The sequence below is a fragment of the Myotis yumanensis genome, unplaced genomic scaffold (genome assembly GCF_028538775.1).
Source record: "Myotis yumanensis isolate MYYU_CA2020_CCGP unplaced genomic scaffold, mMyoYum1.0.hap1 SCAF_14, whole genome shotgun sequence".
NCBI lineage: Eukaryota > Metazoa > Chordata > Mammalia > Chiroptera > Vespertilionidae > Myotis > Myotis yumanensis.
In genome coordinates this window covers 45001821-45023469 of record NW_027223765.1, presented here as the reverse complement: position 1 = coordinate 45023469, position 21649 = coordinate 45001821, and the positions used below count along the sequence as shown (strand labels likewise).

The 21649-nt window shown below is 47.7% G+C and overlaps 1 protein-coding gene across 5 annotated transcripts in view; it reads right to left on the bottom strand.

Moving 5' to 3' along the window:
* Positions 1 to 783: 783 nt before the first annotated feature.
* The window catches only part of PXK (PX domain containing serine/threonine kinase like), a 75070-nt gene continuing 54204 nt past the window's right edge, over positions 784 to 21649 (bottom strand). The window contains exons 14-19 of one of the 5 annotated variants that reach the window (XM_070390879.1): positions 17850 to 17927; positions 16996 to 17082; positions 16472 to 16541; positions 13726 to 13788; positions 4234 to 4270; positions 784 to 2031 (exon numbers count right to left, since the gene is read on the bottom strand). In XM_070390879.1, coding sequence (XP_070246980.1) covers positions 1845 to 2031; positions 4234 to 4270; positions 13726 to 13788; positions 16472 to 16541; positions 16996 to 17082; positions 17850 to 17927 — 522 coding nt within the window. In that variant the 3' untranslated portion in view covers positions 784 to 1844. Of the gene's footprint in view, positions 2032 to 4233; positions 4271 to 6753; positions 6776 to 13725; positions 13789 to 16471; positions 16542 to 16995; positions 17083 to 17849; positions 17928 to 21649 lie in introns of all 5 variants that reach the window. The other 4 variants (XM_070390880.1, XM_070390878.1, XM_070390876.1 and 1 more) reach the window with 4 other exon arrangements.

Below are 21649 nucleotides of genomic sequence, written 5' to 3'. Positions count from 1 at the left end.
ATAGATGTGAGAGCCACATCAATTGATTGCCTCCCACACCTGCCCTGAATAAGGTGGGGAACCTGCCACCTAGGTCCATGCCCTTGACTGGAAATCGAACTCACGACCCTTTAGTGCAGTGGTTCTCAACCTTGGCTGCACATTAGAATAACCTGGTAATCTTTTTAAAATCCTGATTTCTGGGCCTCAGCCTCCGGAAATTCTGTTTCTTTGTTACGGGGTGGGGCCACAACATCAGTAACAAAGAAAAAGAATTTCTGGAGCATGAGGCCCAGAAATCAGGATTTTAAAAAGATTCCCAGGTGATTCTAATGTGCAGCCAAGGTTGAGAACCACTGCTTTAGTGCATGGGGCGACACTAATCACTGAGCAACACTGGCCAGGGCAGATTCCCTTTAAAATTAAAGCAAAATTCATGTCAGGTATTTTTCTATTGCCAAAAAACAGACCTGCTATACATTGCCTTCTTTAGAAGTTATAATAGAAAAGACAGGTTTAAATTAGTTATAGAAGCATACAAATGGTGCCTAATTTAAACAGCAAGACAGGATTGCTTGCTAACAGGGAAAATATGCCCTAGCTGGTTTGGCTCAGTAAAGAGAGTGTTGTCCTACGGACTAAAAGGTCCCAGGTTCGATTTTGGTCAGGGCACGTGCCCGGGTTACGGGCTGGATGAGGCAGCCAATCAATGATGTTTCTATCTTTCCCTCTCCCTTCCTCTCAGAAATCAATAAAAATGTATTTTAAAATAATAAAATATTTAGCCAAGCTATAGACAACCCATTTTCTTGACATGGTTTATTTTAATAAAAAATACAGCTGAACATATTTATCACAGATTACATGAAACTATAGACAATGACATTCTCTCTGCATAGTAACCAACACTGATGTGTGTACTTTAACTTTTAAATGGATTACTTATAATCCTTTAAAGTGCCGTTTATTTAAGGATTAAGCAAATTATAAGATAAAGGATCTTTCTAATAAACGAGTAACATTTAAAGATGATGTATTTGAATAAACCTTTCCAAAGTCAGAATTCTATAAATGCCAAATTCGCTTATGTTGTAACAATAATTCCCCACAAAACACCAACTTAATTGCTCAGGAGTAAGATCCTCTAACAGACAAGAGCATTTTCTGATGGTAACAGTTTTGTCTGTTCAATGCGGTCTAACTATAAGGAACTATGAGTCTAGAGTAGTTGCTTTAGCAGCCCAAGTTCTATATCCACAATGGTATTCCCATTAGAGAATAATACACATTTCCCCCATCCTATTGGAGGGGAAAATGAAGACATCAGTTGCTTCTCTGACTCAGTTGCTTTGGACTACTGTGTTAATGTCTAAGATGAAATTAAGGGAGCAGGTATGGGAGTTACAATCTAAGAATAACCAGAAAATGCTTTAGAGAAATAAACTTAGGAACATTTCTAGGAGCTGCCTGACGACATAGGAAGGATTGCAATACAAAGGCCATTCACTGCTGCGACTGAATATTGTCATTGTTTGTGTCCGTTTCAGTTGGTAGAAATATTGATTCTGATATGCTGCTGCTCCCAAAAGATGCCCATTAGAGGATGAACAACTCCTTTAAATTAGTAATAAAGGAGCAAAAGATCTCTTAAGGCAGCAATGCCAGCTTGATTTTATCATCTACTTGAATATTTCCCTCTTGAAAAGCCACTTACATGAGCATCTGCAAAACAGAACATGGCTGTACTGGTTCAGCAGTTCTTCATCCAGGAAGAGGGTATTTTAGTGGTTGGAGGTGTGTAGAAAAAAAAACTTTTCCCTCCAAGTGTAAACACGAAACTTTAGCTGATCTTAGGAGCACTATGATCACAGGTTTCGGCTTTCCTCAGAGTTCCTTTTTGGAAATTCTGGATGGAGCTGAGTAAGGCCCCTCGGCTCATGCCATTCACAGCCTGGGGCTGCAGCTGTGTGGCTACCTCTGTGCTCGAAGGAGGCAAGGGAGCTGCTGGTGGTGGAGGTGGAGGTGGAGGAGGTGGAGGTAATGTGGAAATCCCTGTAGGAAAAAAAAAAGGACAGTCAGCATCACCTCCAAACCCCCTGCATGCATGCTACCGCTCAGTCCTGGGCAAAACGGACTTGATGAGACAAAGTGTTTTCCCTCAGAGGGGCAGATGCCCAGTACCACATGATTTTTAAAATACTGAACAAGAAAGCTAGAAGCATCAAAGGGGAATTTTAATTAAAGGTTGCCATTTCTCCCAAATAACAGTCATGTGAGAAAAGACTGAATATCACAGATTACATGAAACTATATAGTGACTTTCTCTCAGGATAGATGAAGCTGTAACTCCATTTCCAAATTTTAGTAATGATCCCCAAAGAAAAGTTCCATCAGCTACATTAACCAGGCCCACCAACTCCTGAGCTAGCAAAGACAGACATCTGGCCCTATCTGGTTTGGCTCAGTGGATAGAGTGTCAGCCTGCAGACTGAAGGGTCCTGTGTTTGATTCCAGTCAAGGGCACATGCCCAGGTTGTGGGCTCAGTCCCCAGTAGGGGGTGTGCAGGAGGGAGCTGATTGATAGTTCTCTCCCTCTCCCTTCCTCTCTGAAATCAATAAAAATATAAAATAAATATATGCTCAGGTAAGGATTAAAAAAAAAGATAGACATCTGTACACAGAGTTGGGCTACCTAAATATCTGTCCTATATAATAAAACCCTAATATGCAAATAGACCAAACGGTGGGACAACCAGTTGCTATGACACACACTGACCACCAGGGGGCAGACGCTCAATGCAGGAGCTGCCCCTAGTTGTCAGTGTGCTCCCACAGGGGGAGCATCACTCAGCCAGAAGCCAGGCTCACAGCTGGTGAGTGCAGCGGTGGTGGCAGAAGCCTCTCCCACCTCCACTGCAGGTGGGCGATAAGGAGCGAGGGGTCCTGGACTGTGAGAGGGATATCTGACTGCCGGCTTAGGCCCAATCTCTGGTGGGTTGGACCTAAGCCGGCAGGCAGACATCCCCCGAGGGGTCCCAGGCTGCGAGAGGGTGCAGGCCAGGCTGAGGGACACTCCCCCCGCCCCCCGCACAGTGCACAAATGTTGTGCACTGGGCCTCTAATATATATATATATATATATATATATATATATATATATAAAAGCTCAGCGACCGGAACAGTGGAACCAGAACAACCGGTGGCTATGACTCACACTGCAGCAGCCAACCAGCCTGATCCAGGCCCTGATCAGCCCCCACACCCTGGCTGTCCTGGCCCCCGATTGCCCACCCCCACCCTGATCAGGGGTGGGGTGGGCCAGCCCACTACCTGTGGCCCCTCCCCCCCGCCAGCCCAGCCCAATGGGCCCCCATTGGGGTGGGCTGGCCAGACCCCACTCATGGATGAATTCGTGCACTAGGCCTCTAGTCAATTAATAATAAGGGGTGAACAGTTCTTTAGATGCTTCAACACACACAATATTTGAAGGATGTGATTTAATATAAAATGACAAACCACTCAGTATTCTTGGCAAGACATCAGTGCCTGCAGGGTTATGGGTTCCCCAGGGGCATCTAAAATAATCATTTCCTATTAGGATGCATTAAAGAAATATAAAAAGCTAATAATTGTTGCAAAGCAAAGTAGAGGACAAAGAGCTCTCTCTTCCCAGCAATGGGATTCTAGAGGAGGAGTCTTCCTCAAGCTCCCTTCTTTCCACTGTGGCCCAACCCAGGAACAGACACAACTGCACTAACCCTACATCTTCGCTAAAGCATCAGGAGAGACTGGAATGTTGAGCTCTACCCTGGTGGGCAAGAAGGGAGCTAGACATGTGTTTCAAACTTCCCTTAGCTTCTAGGCACACAAACATTTAGTACTTGAATGTTACAGTTCTGACTGAATGAATGAACGAACTGCTCTCCCAGGACAAAATAAAGACTGAATACAGAAAAAGCCCTGCCTTAAGGGACCTGCCTGTGCCACAGAGTTCATTGCCCCATTTCCTGGGAACCTTGCAGCTCTCAGTGACTCCACCCACCTGTTTCGAGCCTTACCCTCTACCCCTTCCAAGGGCTACACAATTCTGCCAGGTGGTTCCCCCCTAAACTGCTCCTGGGCTGTGGTGTTAGCAGGTAAACATACCAATCACCCCGTGCATTTATATGGATGAGTGGTTCAGGGTTGCCAATAAAATACTTAGGTAAGTACATGACAGGCAATGGTTAAAATCTTGTGTTTCACAGAAAACCACTTACCTTTCTTTATATCTTTACCCAAACCTAAGGCAGCTGAAATTAAAGAATCACACAGACACACACACTCATGCTTTACAGTCTTGGAATTCTCAAATGATACAGCAATACAAACAAACATTAAACAGACAAATGAACAAAATGTGGTTTCTATTTGTTCTATACAATAACAACTAATGAATGAAATTCGATTATGTCAGGTGGAGTGTGGGAAAATGTCCCTGGCCTTATGTTACTGGGTTACAAAGATAAAAGGGACTTGAAATGTAAAACGAGTGTTGGGGTATGTGATACTAGCATTCCTCTGAAGGGCTTTTCAGACAGTGACCAGTGAAAAACCAGGAGGAAGGGAGCTTGCGCCTCTGAAAGCTCCAGGAACTAAACTGCAGCACAGAACCTGGAGGCCCGAGCAGCATCAGTGCCCCCACCCCTTGCCATGCAATGACCAGAAAAGGGCAGCAGAATGTGGACTGATGATCAGGGCCCAACATGTATGCGGGGGCACTGGCGCTTCTGCCTTCCGGCTTAGTGCTTTGAACCTGGCAGAAGAGTCCCTGTGGGTTACAGATGAGACCGGGTGAACTGCAACAGCACTTGTGTCCTCACGACATGGAACTGGCCATCCAGAGAGGATGCCCCTCCGGCCCAGGATCCTGGGAGGCTAGCAATGGGCTGCCGGGGCTGGACGTGGGCATGGGCTGCCATCTGGACAAAACTGCTTGGTCTTCATAGGAACCAACCCTTGACTACGGCCTCATTACCAGGAGCTCAAAATTAAAAACGCAAATTCACTACCACAAGGTTTGGGAGTTGGAGGTGGCGTTTGTAACTGAATCTTCATTTCCAAGTAAAGGCTGAGACTGTTACCACTTGCAGTGAATTTCCTGGACTATGTAGGTGGTATAAATAAATACACTGTCCAAAGTGCCACAGGGTATCCTGTGTCTGCAATGCAAATGGGAAGCTGAGGGCTGTGCGAAAGGAGAGGCTGCTGCTCATCCAGGGGCATAGAGCAAGGTCCCAAGGTCACCCTGATGTCTGCCCACAGAGGGCCGACCAATCGCAGGGCCTGACATCCCATGACGTCCACTTTTCCTCGCTGGGCCTGCGACACCTGGGGCAGATACTGATGTGTATGATCAGGATCAGGACTTCTGACTCTGCTTTCAGGGTTTTTCTCCCACCAACCAGCTCAGAGCACTCGGGGAGGGGAGAGGAGGACCAGGAGTCAGAAGGCCTGGACAAGGACACAGACTCCGGGACTCCCAGTCTGACTCTAGGCCCATCAACTCTTTTTGCCTTTTCTATAGTCCACAAGCTTCCTTTAAAGTTCACTGGGGCTTCAGCTACAACATATCAGTAACAAAGCGGGGAGGGGAGGAATAGTAACAAGGGCCAATGCAGAGTTGGCTCTTTGGTGACAAACCTGAGAACAACACCTAATTCTTGAGCGCTCCCATTCCTCAAATGTGACTGAGCTCCTCCCCAACAAAAGGCTTCCACAGCCTTATCCCCAGGCCATAGACAACACCGGACAGCTTCCCTGTTAGGTTACTAACTGAATTCACACAGCTTTGAGAAACAGTGTTCTGCAACAACCCAGGATGAAGGAAGCTCCAGACAGCTTGTCTACAATCACAACCCAGTCAGGCCTAATCTTTCTGTCTCACTTTGTCTAAGACAAAAACCTCAAGAGTCAACTACTCTACCCTCCCCAGAATCCCATCCACCAAACCAAATGGGTACCTGGCAATCCAACCAAGGCCCTGGAACAGGCCAGCCACGGTTGCAACAAGAGCGTAGGTTAGAAACATCCTTGCTAGCCTTGTGGGTCCCCTTGCCTTGGGCCAATTTAGCAATCTACAGGTGTCTGTAAGTCGGTGTTCCTTTGTGGTCCACACACAGAGGTGGGGAGGTCACACAGCCACCAGACCTGCCAACTACCCTTGAGGGAATGGAGAGCAGGACCCTGGGAAGCAGGCGGCCCCAGCTCTTGGGATCTGCCTTCACCTTTTGTCTCAGACAGACGAGGAGGCTGCAGTCATGTCCCACCTCCAGAATTATTAAGGATGTGTGAAAAAGAACCGCTTTTCCCAATAAGCTGTCTCTCCATAGCCAAGAACTCAACTGCCAGCACCCTTTCCCCTTCATCAGAGTAACAAGGAACAACATCTGTACAGGGACTGGACTCTGAGAGCCTAGCTTCCAAAATTAAAATATACCAAAATGCCATACAGTTGACTTGTAGGTTTTAGAGCTGTATTTTAAAACTAAAATCAGAGTGAAAAGGAAGATTTTGAAGGTCATGATGGAAATGAAATGAAGGTAAATGAAGTCACTTGGGTGCATTTTAAAGATGCTGCATTTCATTTAATGTTCAGTGAAGGAAATGGTCTCAAGTCTCCTTCCTCATTTGTTCATCACTTCAGAGACTAGATGTACTGGGTCCCATTTCACATTCAGAAACAGCATCTTTAAAGTGAGAGGGATCAGTATAGTTTACTTTACCGAAAACTCACGTTCAAAAGGGCGCATGCTCTACTGAAAACAGCAAAGAGAGAGAGAGAAAGAGAGAGAGAGGACAGTCATTATTCAGATTTTAGTGTCATTTAATCAAATAGTTAAGAGACAGCAAAATATTAGTCTGAGTCACATGCTGGTTATTCTCACTGCCAAACGAGGAGACATGTAAGTTAAGCAGGAAATGCACTGGCCAGTACACGACTGTGACCCTTTTAGAACATCGCAAATACACTAATGTGGTAACCAATGAGTCGCTTTCTTCCTCGTGGTCTTTTTCTTTTTTGGAGCCAGTGGTTGCTACTTTTACTTACTGACAAGCACAACACTCACTTCAGAAGACCCAGGAAGCTTTCTCCTTCCCTGAAAAGTGGAATGAGCACTAGGAGTATCCTTCGTTCCCTTACTAAATAAGAGGAGAGAAAAACTAGAACTCATCACTTTTTCCAAGCAAATGTTCTAAAATTTAAAATGGAGACATGGTCCGGCTGGTGTGGCTCAGTGGTTGAGCATCGACCTATGTACCAGGCCACTGGATTGATTCCCAATCAGGGCACATGCCTGGGTTGTGGGCTCAATCCCCAGCAGGGGATGTTCAGGAGGCAGCCGATCAATGATTCTCTGTCATCACTGATGTTTCTATCTCTCTCTCCCTCTCCCTTCCTCTCTGAAATCATAAGAATATATTTTTTTATTAAAAAAAAAAGAAGCCCTAGCCAGTTTGGCTCAGTGGATAGAGCGTCAGCCTGCGGACTGAAGGGTCCCAGGTTCAATTCCGGTCACGGGCATGTACCTTGGTTGCAGGCACATCCCCAGTGGGGGGTGTGCAGGAGGCAGCTGATCGATGTTTCTAACTCTCTATCCCTCTCCTTTCCTCTCTGTAAAAAATCAATAAATTTATTTAAAAAAATAAAAATAAGAAGAAGCCCTAGCCAGTTTGGCTCAGTGGATAGAGCGTTGGCCTGCAGACTGAAGGGTGCCGGGTTCAACTCTGGTCAAGGGCATGTACCTAGATTGCAGGCTCCGGGCTCTGGTCAGGGGGTGTGAGGGAGGCAACCAATTGAGGTGTCTCTCTCACATCGGTGTTTCTGTCTCTCCCTCTCCTTCCCACCCTCTCTAGAATCAATGGAAAAAATATCTTTGGGTGAGGATAAACTAATTAATTAATTAATAAGATGGAGACATCTTTTCAGAGTTGGGAGAGCAAGGACGCAGGGCAGGTCTAAGGTGGAGCGCCTGGGCAGGAGCAGGTGGCCCCTCCCCTGAAGGCTGCTGGGGCTGGAGGCTGAACTGGGCAGTGGGTGGCATTAGCTTATGTAAGATATAAAACCATTATAAAAGAACAAACAAACCAAGGCCAATGTCTTTCTTCCTGTCTAGATTGCAAGTGAAATTTAAGAGAGAGCACTTTCCCTGACAGTGAATCCTGGAGTCCCCACTGAACCAACCTGCCCGCTGCCCAGAGGAAGTGAGGCCCCTGTGAGGCAGGTCACATGGTGCAGCAGGGAGGGTGCTGGGGACACTGCCCAGCCCCAGCCTCACACCCACCCCACCAGCAGAGGGCTTTGGGGAGCAGCCCCACACTTGGGCGTGGGAGGCACTGGGGAGGGCAGGAGAGCAGCACTGCAGGGCAGACCTGTTCATCCCAAAGACAGTGACCGCTCTGTGTTGTGTAGGTTTTAATAAACATTCTTATGGCTTGAGACATTGATTTTGAACCTAAAGTGGGTTTCAGACTTTGATCTGGCTACACAAATTCTGGTCCAACATTCTCAACAACTTCATCTCTTTTTTTGTGCCTTATTTATTCTTAACCCTCCGTCCTGTTACTCAAGTCCTCAGTCACTCGGGGCCATAGGCTCTGTTCTCCCTCCTCCAGCTCCCGTCCAGATAGGAAACTTCCCTCTCTCCAGTCATTCTTACAGACTGGGTTTCTACACACTGTCAGCTCTCTCTCTTCAAAATTATTGCTTACAATTATAGACTGCAAGCAAGAAGGGCTAGGATTCTCTTACAGGACATCCATCGCTTACACTTGATAGCATTTAACCGCTTTTAAAGCCTTGTCCTCTACATTATCTACCTAGTCAAGACCAGGACGTCTTTCCAAAGGCAGCTCTGAAGAATGGAAATTACTCGTCCAAGGTCACAGCTGGAAGGTGGTGAAGCCACAAACCAGGCCTAGGATTTCTGACTCTGCTTTCAGGGTTCTTCTCCCACCAACCACGCACAGCGCTTACCCACAGGCCGTGGGGTAAGTGAGCAAAGACAGAGCTATTTTAATCCTGGCTCTAGCATCCCCCACTTGTGTGACCTTGGCCAAAGTCCTTTAACCCCACTAGAGCCTCAGTTTCTTTGTCTGTAAAATGGAGCACCAGAAAAATCCATTCTCCTTGCATAGAAAGGTGTTCATGGGGATCAAATGAAACAATGACTACACATCACTTAGAACAATACCTATCACAGAATAAGTGCTCAAAATGTGTTAAATACGATCAAAAACAACAAGAATCTAGGTCCTCCTGCTTACTTCAACTTTCCCTAAATACTCTGCAAACCTGTTTTTTTTTTTAAAAAAAATAAAGACAATATTTTGCAAAAGCTGCCTGCTCCCAAAGGGAGGGTGGAAGGGAATATTGATGTGTGTAAACTGGGACCTTCTAAATCAGTGGTCGCCAACCGGTGGTCCGTGAGGTCTGAAAGGTTGTGAAAGAGTGACCTTCTAGAGGCAGGAAACATAACCTTTCGCAGAAAACAAAGTGCTAGGAATGTTCTCACTGAAAAAGAGGTTTAGAGACTCGCACCCCACCTGCTGGAAGTGCCGGCAGACTGAGGGGAAAGATATTTCTCCTGTCAAATTGGAGAGGACCTCAAGAGGAGGCCCCAGGGCAGGGAGGTACACACACTCAGAGATACCCCAGTCCCTATACAAACACTGGAAAGGGCTCCTGAGACTACGGCCACTTCACTCACAAACATCTGTCACCTCTGCCCCATCCTAAAAGTAACTGAGCTAGGACCACCCTCAACTACTGTTAGGGGCACAAATAGAATATTGGGGACTAGCTCTTAGTTATAAGAAAGAAGAGATATTAATCATGCTCTGTTAACCTGGATTGTTTTGTTCTGATTAGAGAAAGCACCTTCTAACCTGGCGGAGTCATCTTTGCCCCGGGAATCAACCTTGGAATGTGCATTCAGGAACTGCCTATTATCATGGAAAGATTGACAGCCTTGTTGCCCAAACAATGGAGTCCCACCCCAGCCTCCTACTTCCCCATGCCTGTAATCCCTACTTCCCCATGTAATCCTTGTCCTACCCTAGATAAGCAGCTGGCTTATGGAGGGCACGGGGGCAGATTTTTGTGGATGACCTGCTGCTCTCCCATACTGTCGGCAGTACTGGAATAAACGCTCATGTATGATTCAACCCTGTCTCTGCTTAATTGGCTCAAGTAGTGACAGGCAGACCGGACCCATTGGTTGTGCGGGTTCACCACCATGAATGTGCTTAACATGCGCTCTTTCAGGAAAAAAGGCAATGCTGTGACAATGAACTTGCCCAGGTTGAGCTATTGCTGTGCAAACTGTCAAAGGCAGGGTTCACAGTAGCTGTACAGGGAGCCTGATTAGAAGGAATGGGAGACAGTATCCTGTCACTCCCACCCTTGTCTGTTAGGGAGGAGGTAAGGAAACCCAGACACGAGAAGTGACTCACTCAAGGTCTCCTGGGAACTCAGTATGCCACGGGCTTCCTGTGTGCAGGCACTGTCCTAACCTCGTCCTCACTGGATCCCTTAACTAACCTGACGAGGCAGGCACTGCTATTACCCTCCTTTACAAACAGAAAACCTGAGACACAGGGAGGGTTAGTGTCTTGTCCAGGTCCCAGAACCAGCAAAGTGGCGGCTCTCAAGTTTAGGCTCCTGGCCCAAGGTGTAATTCCCAAGAGCTCCCACACTGAGTTGCCACCTTTAACAGGGAATTCTTTTTTAATACTAGCCCTTGAAAATGAAGAATTGCCCTTCATTTCTCGAGAAAATCGCATTTCATCAGAAAGTTGAAAGAGGAGGGTGTGGGGCAGGAGGAGTCTGAGCCAAGTGCCTTGTCCTCAGGGGAGGGGCCTCATTTTTTCCCTCTCAGCTCAGCCCCAAGGGTACCAGCCCCTCCGTTGCGCCTGCCCAGGCCCCCATCAGACAACTTTCTTCCTGCTGGTCCACATCTCAAGCCCCAAGGATCATCACTTTTCCACCCAACCCCCCAAGTTAAAGACCAAATCTGTTAACTCTTTCCTCCCCCTGCCCTCTTGCCCATTTTCCCGTGTTTGTTGTAGCTGGGCCTGCCCTCAAGGCCCACAGAACCCTGGACCTGGCCAGTCTGAACCTACTGCTGTTAATTCATTGAGTGTAAAGATGATGAATTCATTGAGTGTAGAGATGATGAATTTTTTTAAAAAAAATTTAGTTAGACCATAAGCCTGGCCTAGAAGCAGAGACATCAATTGGAGTAAATGATTCCAGCAACATGGTGGGCAGTGTGCAGGGAGGCAGCGAGAAAGCTGAGCCCAGTGCGAAGCCGGCCTCCAGCCTGGGGGGAAGGACCCCTCTAGGCAGGGGCTGAGGAGCCAGAAGTTGCCACCCTGGGCTGACAGTCTGTTCTCACCCAGCAGAGGCCTGGAAGGCAGAGCAAGTCCAAGCAAACCCACCCACAGGGTTGACCGCACGCCTCCCATGGTACAGTCCACGAGGCTGCCACCCCGGGCCTCCCACAGAACAGAAGCTCGAGATGTTGCTGTTGGTGAACTAGTTTTTCAGGTGGATTCTCTAGGAAGGGAACTACTGGGAGAAAAAAATTACCTGGCTGGGCCCCGGAGAATGCATTTGCTTGAATTGTGTCTATCATTCCACGGCTTCCGACAGGCGCTGGAAACGTGATTCCACTCCAGCTGGGGCCTTGCCTGTCTGTTTACCTCTGTGACCCAGGGCCACGCACAGTGCCTGACATCCCGCAGGCTCCCCATAAATGCCTCTGGAGTAACCGAATGAATAAACTCACTGTGTGCCCCATAGAGAGCCTCAGATGGTAGGTTGACAGTCAAGGGCTAGTTATCACTTTTATGATATGCATTACAATCAATGCCCAGCAGAGGTCAGAATGGAGTCTTTGGGGGCCGAGTTGGTAATTCCAGCAACAAAATATTAAAGGAGATAAAGGGAAGCAGGAGGCAATATTTGCTGAGGATGTCTCATGTCTGCCAGGCATTGTGCTTGGGGCCTCACTTGTGTTTTCCCTCTGAATGCTTAGGAGTCCCCTTCAAGATAGATATTATCAAATCTGTGAGGAGATCTATCTTGAAGTGAAGCCCCCCAACTGCTCCCACGCTCCTCCGTTTTTCCAACATTGACTCTAACTACAAAATCCTTCTTTTCCTTCTCCTCTCATTCTAAACGTCACCCCCACTCATGCAAACCTGCTATGTAGGAGATAGTTCCCTTCAAACCACAGGTAAATTAGAGGATTAACAACAACAAAAATCCAAATAGACCGAATTCCCCAAGACATTTAAACATGAGAACTAGCACTAACTTCCCAGGACCACGTCCCATGCACGCCGAGTGCTCTGCACTCCAAACAGGCACCGCCTTTGTTAAAGGAGAGCTCACGGAGCCTCACTATCCATTCTCCCCACTGTCCCCACTATGCCTAAGTGGTGTGAAAGGCACATCCTGTCTAGGAGAAAGTGGCTCAACATGATCTGGGCAGTAGATCTCCAGAAACTTATGATCAGCCTACACAGGTCACCTCTACAAAAGACAGAGAAGTCTATTTTCTGTCTTAATCAATATTTGGGGGCTTTCTTGTAAAAATCTGCTGACAAAGTCAGACAGGAGAAAGGAACATCGTCACTACGAGCCAGGTACTTAGCTACTAAGATAGGTGCTGGCAGCACGCTCGGCAGCGAGCTGCCAGTGACCATCCTCCGCCAGCCAGGACAACACCACAGCCAGAGTGAGCTGCTCAAACCAGCCCCCCTACATGTGCTTGCCATTTTCAGGGAGGTCAGAGAGAAGCATGGGAGAGCTGTCGAGCAGTGATGCACTTGGTAGCTCCCAGGTGCCGCCTTAAACCTAACGCATATGCTGTTGCCAACTCACACATCAACCGCCAATGACCTCCTTTGGGTAGCTGCGGCCGCTCCCAACCCAGCGGCAAGCTGAGGGGCAGACCAGCTCCGCCGGCATCTAGAACATCTGGCTCATTTAAGAACAAACGAGATACTGGGACTCCAGTGTGTTTTTATGGGGCTTATAAAATGGTGAGTGAGAGATAGTAGTTCAAAACGAAAGGAGTGGAGCTAGCACTGTGAGACCACACCACCGAATCAGAGACTTGTGTAAGTATTCCTGGGTTAACATTTTCCCAACAAAACTTGTAGTATCTGATTTAATTCACAGGTGACACGAAGACTAGCCACAGACTACCCGGATGACAGTTATCAGGAACCCAGAACCGCCGTGGCCATTCCCCTCCCACACCTGGGCGTCTCCCCAGTTTTGCTCTGTGACAAAACCTACATAATGGCTGGGTTCCCTGAGGTGAGAGCTGGGGAAGGACAGGGCCTGGGCGGCGCTGCGACTGCTGTGTTCAGCCGCGTGTATCCAGAGCCTGTGTCCAAAGGAGCTCTAATCTGGGGAGCCCTGCAGGAGGCTTTTCGGCAGAGAGAGAAGCCTGGGGTAGAGGGTGGCTAGTGACCCCGAAACCAACCACTGCATTCCCAGGAGACCCGAGCCTGTAAATGCAGACCCTCCGCTCTCCCGATGGCACTGCTAACGTGCACTCCTCCGGTTCTCTGGAGAGACCGGCACTGCCTCACCCTGAAAGGCTTGGGCGCAGGTGAGAAGAGAAGCCCGGCTCCTCCCCCTGCAGGTGGATTGCAGGAGGGAGCAGGCTACTTTGCCTCCATCACTAACCTGCTGTAGAGGGCGGAGTCGGCGAGGACGGAGATGTGAGAGGTGAGCTGGCCCCAGATCCTGCTAAGAGAAAACACAGAAACGCATATGGGACTAAAGAAAGACACCTGGAACTTGGCCCGCTGGGCCCCACCACTGTCGGAGAATCTGCCCGTGGCTAGTGTGTGGCCTGTGCTAAAAGTTGAGGAGGGATAGAGAATCCAGGGCCTGGACCAGGGACCACAGGCTTCCATGCCAGCGCAGGGCTAGGTTAGGGCTGGGCTGCTCCCCCACAGCTTGCTTATTTGAAACCAACCCTGCAAAGCCACCAGCTATGCATTTGGCTGCAGTCCCTCTTCCTGACCCAAGCCCCTTCCCTGGGAAATGAAGGACAAACGACAGTGCCTCAGCATGTCAGAGACTTGCTGGGACAGAGAGGTGCGGGGCCGTCCAAGGAGGTGGGAGTTCCCACAGCATTCACCCAGCAATGCTGTGTAAAAGCTCCATTTCATCCGCAGGTCCATTCCATTAGGTGGGGCAGCCCATTCAGTGTGTGGATTTCCCAGGCCTTTTCTTACCCAAAATTCAATAAATACCCTTATTTACATTAAAACGATGTGCATACGCCCCTATGTTGCATGCATTTTCTGTACCCAGTCACCTTGTTGTATTTCAAATATTCCCAAGTTCCCAGCATCTTCCCAGTGCTCAGCAACCCCCAGAATACACGCTGCAGGCCTCACATGGAAGAAGCCCAAGAGCAGACAGAGGTTCCCACATGAGAGCCTCCCCCACACAGAGGGGGTAACCACAGCTGAGGGAGGGCTGTGTTCATGCCCTCGGGAAACCGCTGGCTGTTCGGCGGAAGCCTGTGCCATCCCCTCACCCACTACCCACAGGACATGCCGACGTGGCACGGGCACTGGGCATGAGGAGACATGTCCTACCACACACCCTTCTTTCCACTATTTCCACTTTTCTCTCACTTCCCTGTAAACGATGAGGCGTTTTACTGGGAGAGGAGGTAAAGCTCAGGCCGCCCTGTCTCCTACTGCTTGGCAGTGCCAGCCCAGATGGTGATGGGGAGAGATTGAACGTGTGGATCCCGCGGGATCTGGAGAAGATCTGCACATTTCCATCAACTGCTGTTTGCTCTCCTAAACTCCCGAGGGCACGGCCGTGCTTGGAGTCCCCGGGGCCCCATCTGCCGCATCTGGCACAGGGCCTTGCAGGCCGGCGGTGCCTCAGGAAGGTGAAAAACACAGTCAGGCTTTCTCTGGTTTGTAAGAAAGTGGCTGCTGGACAGAAGGACCACCAGTCAGACATGCTGGTTGGAGACATGGGTCTTAGGCACGATAGTGACTGGCCATGTCCATCCCACCCACCTTGGAGAAAAGAGACCTCCAACTGTGGAATTACCCACAGGCCACAGCGTCCTCCAGCCCCTCTCCCCTCTCAGCCTCCACACGTATGCAGCCTGCCTGGGTCCTCACTGGGACCTCCAGGGCCTGGCCTCCCTCCTTCTCCTTCCTTCTAGCCCCCCCTGCGCCCTTTTCTGGCCTGGACTCCGCAGGCAGTGGTGTCAGCATGATTCTCACCTTCTTTGTGGAGTCCCCTCTTCCCTCAACTCTTCTAATTCCCAGCTCCGCCCACACCACCTGCATTCTCTGGCTGGGGCTAGTCTGCCTGTGTGCCACCCTGTTTCTCCCCTTCCTCCCAGCAGAGGCCCTCCTCCCTGACTTCCCGGAGAAGACTGAGAAGGCATGAACTGTGAACGCTCTCAATTTCCTTCTGCCTTTAAATGCCTCTACCTTTTTGCCTGCCCCCCCCCGCCCCCCTCCCTCCGCCCCCCCCGCCCCCCTTCCTCCGCCCCCCCCCCCCCCCCCCCCCCCGGCCTGGCTCCTGCCTCCAGGAAGAGATGGATGGGCTTCCTCCAAGGCTGAGACTGCTAGTTGGGCTCTTGATGCTGAGTCCTGGGCCTTCAAGGCCTTTCACCCCATTACTCTCTCTCCTGCGTGTTCAGTTTCTCTCTCTCTGCTAGGTCCTCCTCCTGCCTAAAGCATATGCAGCTAGCCCGGCTGGTGGCTTGGTTGGTTGGAGCATCGTTCCATGCCCCACAATGGTTGTGGGTTTGATTCCTAATAAGGGCACATTCTCAGGTTGCAGGTTCAACCGCAGTCAGGGCACATAAGGGAGGCAACTGATTGATGTTTCTGTCTCTCTCTAAAATCAATAAAACAAAGAAAAAAACATATCCTCAGGTGAGGATTTTTAAGAAAAGTATATGAAGCTATTCCTGAGCTTAAAGAAACCTCCCTGTTCCCTTGGCCTTCCAGGGCTAAGCTCAAGCTGATTCACGGGTAGAAGAACTGGAAAGTCTCAAGGGATCATCACTTTGGCCCTAATGTCCAGAGATGGGGACATTAAGGCCCAAAGCCTGTGGGGCTGGGTGAGGGGCAGCCGGGAGCGGCAGGGATGCCTGCCTGCTCAGGACAGCGCTCTCTCACCGCCCGGCCCTCCATCCCACACACTATGGAGCCTTGCCCTTAATGAAGAGGCTGCTGACCCAGTGACCTCTCAGGTCCCTTCCAGCACTCGAGTTCTGTGAGCCATGATGCTGCCGTATCCTTCATTAGGGACAGAATGCTTTTGTTTTCTTCACTTGTCACCACACTCTGGCTACCAGAACCCAAGGCCCCTCAGCTAACTACAGACCCCTGGTCCTGGCCTTTGGGTGCTGGCTCCACTACAATCTATAACCAGTTACCTGAATTATTGGAGTTGCTGTATTTTGCTGAATGTTCTTCACTATTTTCAATAGCAGATCGTTTTGACTTCTTTAAAAATAAAAAGAGAAAGAGGGGAAAAAAAAGAAAGAGTAAACACACTGAAGCTGAGAGTTAGAATAAAAATATTTTCTAGGCACGCAGTTAAACTATCCACACACAAGGTCATATCCACACACTCGGTAACTTAATACCGAGAAGAAGTCACAAGCCAAAACCAAAGGGGAAAATAACCACAATCCTGCTGGCTACTGTCTCAGGCCAATCACTGCCCCCAGTTCCATTCGCCATAACCGGCCCAGCAGCCAGGACACTTACGGTCCATTTCTTTCCTGATAGCATGTAGCTCCTTTTTAAAAGCTGCAAACCAGTCACCTGCAAATAGTCTGGCTTTCAAGGAGATACAGCACAAAATCTGCCCTTCACTAAATGTGCACCATTAGCCTAGAACTTTCTTCAGGTGGGACCCAGAACTCTTCTCCACACAGAGAGACAGCAGGCTCACCTTTCGAGCTAAAATCTTCCTCTTTTTTCTTTCTTCTTCAGATCCATGGTGCGACTGAGCTCTTGTCAGTCTTCGATGCTGGTGAATCTAAAAGAGAACGCAATTCACCACAAATGTGAGCGTATCCTGCACCAACAAAAACCTAACGGGTTTCGCCAAATGGAATTGTTTGGATGAAAAATCTTTCCTTGCTCCAAGGTCAGGCTTGGATGTCTGGGAGAAGGGTGTGCCTGAGGGAGAAGACCTTTCTCACTTCCCTCAGCTCCTTCCCGCCTCTCACACACAGAAGAGTATGGTCCCCAGCACCTCTGAGCACGGACCATGCGTGCCCACCACGACCCCGCCTGCCCTGATCACAAAGGATGGCCACCCTTATGGATCTGCTTGTTTCCCAACAGGCTGAGCTCCTCAAGGAAGGACAGTGAAGGATTCAGCTGTCTCATAGCACTGAGCCTGGAGCCTGGTTCAGAGCAAGAAATGCTTGTGGCACGAACAATCAGTTAAAAGTAATCACTGGCCCTGGCCGGTTTGATCAGTGGTTAGAGCATCGACCCACGGACCGAAGGGCTGTGGACTGGATTCAAGGGCATGTGCCTGGGTTGTGGGTTCAATCCCTGACCCTGGTCTGGGCATGAACAGGAGGTAACCAATCAATGTGTCTCTCACGTTGACGTTTCTCTCTCTCTTCTCTCCCCCGCCCCCGCTTCCAGTCTCTCTAAAAATCAATGGAAAAAATATCCTCACTCCTCAGGGGTAAGGATTACAAAAACAAAAAAGTGAATCACCAGGAATTCCAGGCAGAGGGTGACAATACTTAAAGATCAAAGAGCAATGAGAAACTATGCGAGATTTACCTGTTTCTGTTCTTCAATTAGTCTCTTTTCTATACATTCTTTGGCAGTTCTCAATGCCTCTTTTAACTTTGTGGGGATCTGAAAGAGAAAGCAGATAATTTATTGAGGAAAACGGCTGGAGGTTCTCCCAAATCTTGGTTTTAGAGAAAAAGCAATTGGTTATCAAGAGGGAGGGCATCTGGAATGAAATCAGCTATAAGTTGTCCACTTGAATCCTCTCCTGGCCACTTCTGGTATCCCCCATACACTCAGCTCATTAGTATTTCTTATCAATAAATATAACATGAACACAAAAACAGATACGATGTATGCCTCAAGTATTTCACTAATCCTTAAGGGACCCTGAATTACCAAAACAATCTTGCAAAGAAGATAATAATTGGAGGCCTCACCCTAACAGGTTTGGCTTAGTGGATAGAGCGTCAACCTGTGGACTGAAGGGTTCCAGGTTTGATCTGGTCAAAGGCACATGCCTGGGTTGCAGGCTCAATCCCTAGTGGGGGTGTGCAGGAGGCAGCCAGTCAATGATTCTATCTCATCATTGATGTTTCTATCTCTCTCTTCCTCTCTGAAAAAAAATAAATAAATTGAAGGCCTCACACTTCTTGATTTTACAACATATTGCGAAGCTACAGGAAACAAAACATGTGATACTGGCGTAAAGAAAGACATGCAGACAATGGAACAGAACAGAGAGCCTAGCAATAAACCCTCATGCATCTGATCAAATGGTCTTTGACAAGGGTGCCCAAAGCACACAATGGGGAAAGGACAGTTTTTGCAATAAATGCTCATGGGAAAATTGGATATCTACCTGGAAAAGAATGAACCTTACACCACATACAAAAATTAACTCAAGGTTGGATTGAAGACCTAAAACTATAAAACTCCAAGAAGAAAGCATAAGGGAAAGGCTTCATGATACTGGATTTGGCAATGATATCTTGGATAGGACACCAAAAGCTCCGGCAACAAAAGCTAAAACAGACAAATGGGACCACATCGAACTTAAAACTCCTGCACATCAAAGGAAACAATGACAAGGTGAAAAGGCAACCTAGGGTGGGAGAAAATGATTGGAAATCACATATCTGATAAGGGATTAATATCCAGAATATATGAAGAACTATCACTAAACAACAAAAACATAAGCAAATTTAAAATATGGACTTGTCACCAAAAACTGATTATACCACAATAAAGCTGGGGGGGCGGGGGGGGGGGGGGGGGAGAAGAACAGAAAATCAAAGAAAAAAAATGGGCAAAGGACCTGAATAGATATTTCTCCAAAGAAAAGATACACGTGACCAACAAGCACATGAAAAGATGATCAACATCTCTAATCATTAGATAAATGGAAATCAAAACCACAATGAGATATCACCTCACACACATTAGAATCGTCACTATTGAAAAACCAGAAAATAGCCCTAGCAAGTGTGGCCCAGTGGATACAGCGTCGGCCTACAGACTGAAGGGTCCCAGGTTCGATTCCGGTCAACGGCACGTACCTAGGTTGCAGGCACATCCCTGGCCCTGGTTGGGGTACATGCAGGAGGCAGCCAATTGATGTGTCTCACTTATCATTGATGTTTCTATCTTTCTCTCCCTCTCTCTTCCTCTCTGACATCAATAAAAATATATTTTTAAAAAACCCCAAAAGACAGAAAATAACAAGTGTTAGCGAGAATGTAATAAAACTGGGATCCTAGTGCACCAATGGTGGGGATGTAAAATGGCACAGCTGCTATGGGAAATAGTGTGGAAATTGCTCAAAAAAATCTAAAAATAAAATTTGCATATGATCCAGCAACTTCTAGGTATATATCCAAAAGGACTGAAAACATGATCGAAGCAAACCCCATGTTCACTGCAGCGTTACTCACACCAGCAAGAGGTGGGATGCCTATCAACAGGTAAACGGATTAACAGAATGTGGTATATAATAGCACACATAAGGGAATATTACTCAGCTCAAAAAAGGAAACCCTGTCACAGGCTGTAATGCGAAGAAAACTTAATAACATTATGCTGAGTAAAGTAAGCCAGTCACAAAAGGACAAATACTATATGACTCCACTTTATGAGATACTTAGTTGTCAAAATCTTGGAAGCAGACAGTAGAACTGTGTTTGCCAAGGCTGGGGGAGGAGGGATGGGCAGCTGTCAGTCAATGAGTCTAGAGGTTGAGTTTGCAAGACGGAAAGCTCTAGAGATCCATTCAACACAGCAATGTGAATACTACTTAAAAATGGCTAAGAGGGGAAATTTTACATTTTATCTTGATTAAAAGTAAAATATATATAAAGCTTATTGGAACACATACAAGTTCAAATAATTATAATATTTTATTACTTCAGAGTGATTTTCTCTGTCAAAGATTTACTTTCTGAATTTCACAAGATTAAGCTTTTCCTGCTGAAGGATACTCTTAATAGCCTGGGAAGCTGCTGAGCCTCTCATTTCTGAATTTATTAGTTTTCAAACCATGAGAGCTCAGGCCTGGAAAACAGACACCCAGGTCATGCTTTTTATCTCTATTATTCTTTAAAAAATATAAACTTAAAACAAGTTTTAAGTAGGTAAGACAGTCATATGCTTCACGAGTACATATAAAAGTGTGTATACACAGTAAAGTCTCCCACCTAGTCCCTTCCTTGGAGGCAACCAACCAATGTCACTGTTTCTCGTGTGTCTTTCCAGAAAGGAAATGCACTATAGGAAATTAACGTTGGCTTTTAAAATCATACTGTCTCTGGCCAGAGACTCTGGCTTCGGGGAAGAGTGAGGTCTGCTGTAATCTTTGGGCCGGACCATCAGGGTCGGGGGAGAGCACAGTTATTCACAAGCCTGAATACATTTTCTGAGGAGACTCAATAAAGAGATAAATTTAAATGTTTTTAATTCCTACTTCAGATCTAAAGCAGCCATTATTGTCAGAACTCCGCTAACTGGTAATAAAGGAGAGAGGAAAGCACCTGTCACCTACACAGTCTTCTGACGCCACCTTGTTTTCGGGTTTTTCTTTTTTTCTAAATTAATTTCATCATATGAGTATTACATATTCTTGGGGACTATAAAGGGGAGAAGAGAATTCCCCTTCATTCTACTACCTAAAACGACACTAACAGTGAGCACCGCGGACGGCCAGGCCCTAAACTGGGTGTTCACGTAGATGGTCTGTTGTCCAATGACAGTAAACGGCATTACCCATCAGCCCCACACTGAGTAAATGCAGACCCAAAGGTGGCTGGCTCTCCAATGGGGGTGATTTTGTCCCCTCCCCTTTCAGGGGACATCTGGCACGTCACAGGCATGTTTTTATCCTCACCCAAGGATATGTTTATTGATTTTAGAGAGGGGGGGGAGGGAGAGAGAGACATTGATCAGTTGCCTCCTATATGTGCCTCGACTGGGGATCAAACCGGCAACCTAGGTATGTGCCCTGACCAGGAATCTAACCCGAAACCTTCTGGTGTACGGGACGACGCTCCCACCAACTGAGGAACCTGGCCAGGGCTGGAGGCGTTTTTGATAGTCACAGTGTGCGGGGTGCAGGGGGAGTACTACTCACATCCAGTGGTTACAGGACAGGGATGGTGCTTAATATCCTACAATGAACAGGACAGCCCCTATAACAATGAACTACCTGGCCCAATACGTCAGATGCCGTGGCTGAGAAACCCTCCTTAGATAAACGGCTGGTATTTAAAAAGCAAAGCAAGGCATCAACCTGGTGTTTGGGGTTCCAAAGCCCCTCCCCGCTCCACAGCACACACACCACTTCCCAGGACACCCCC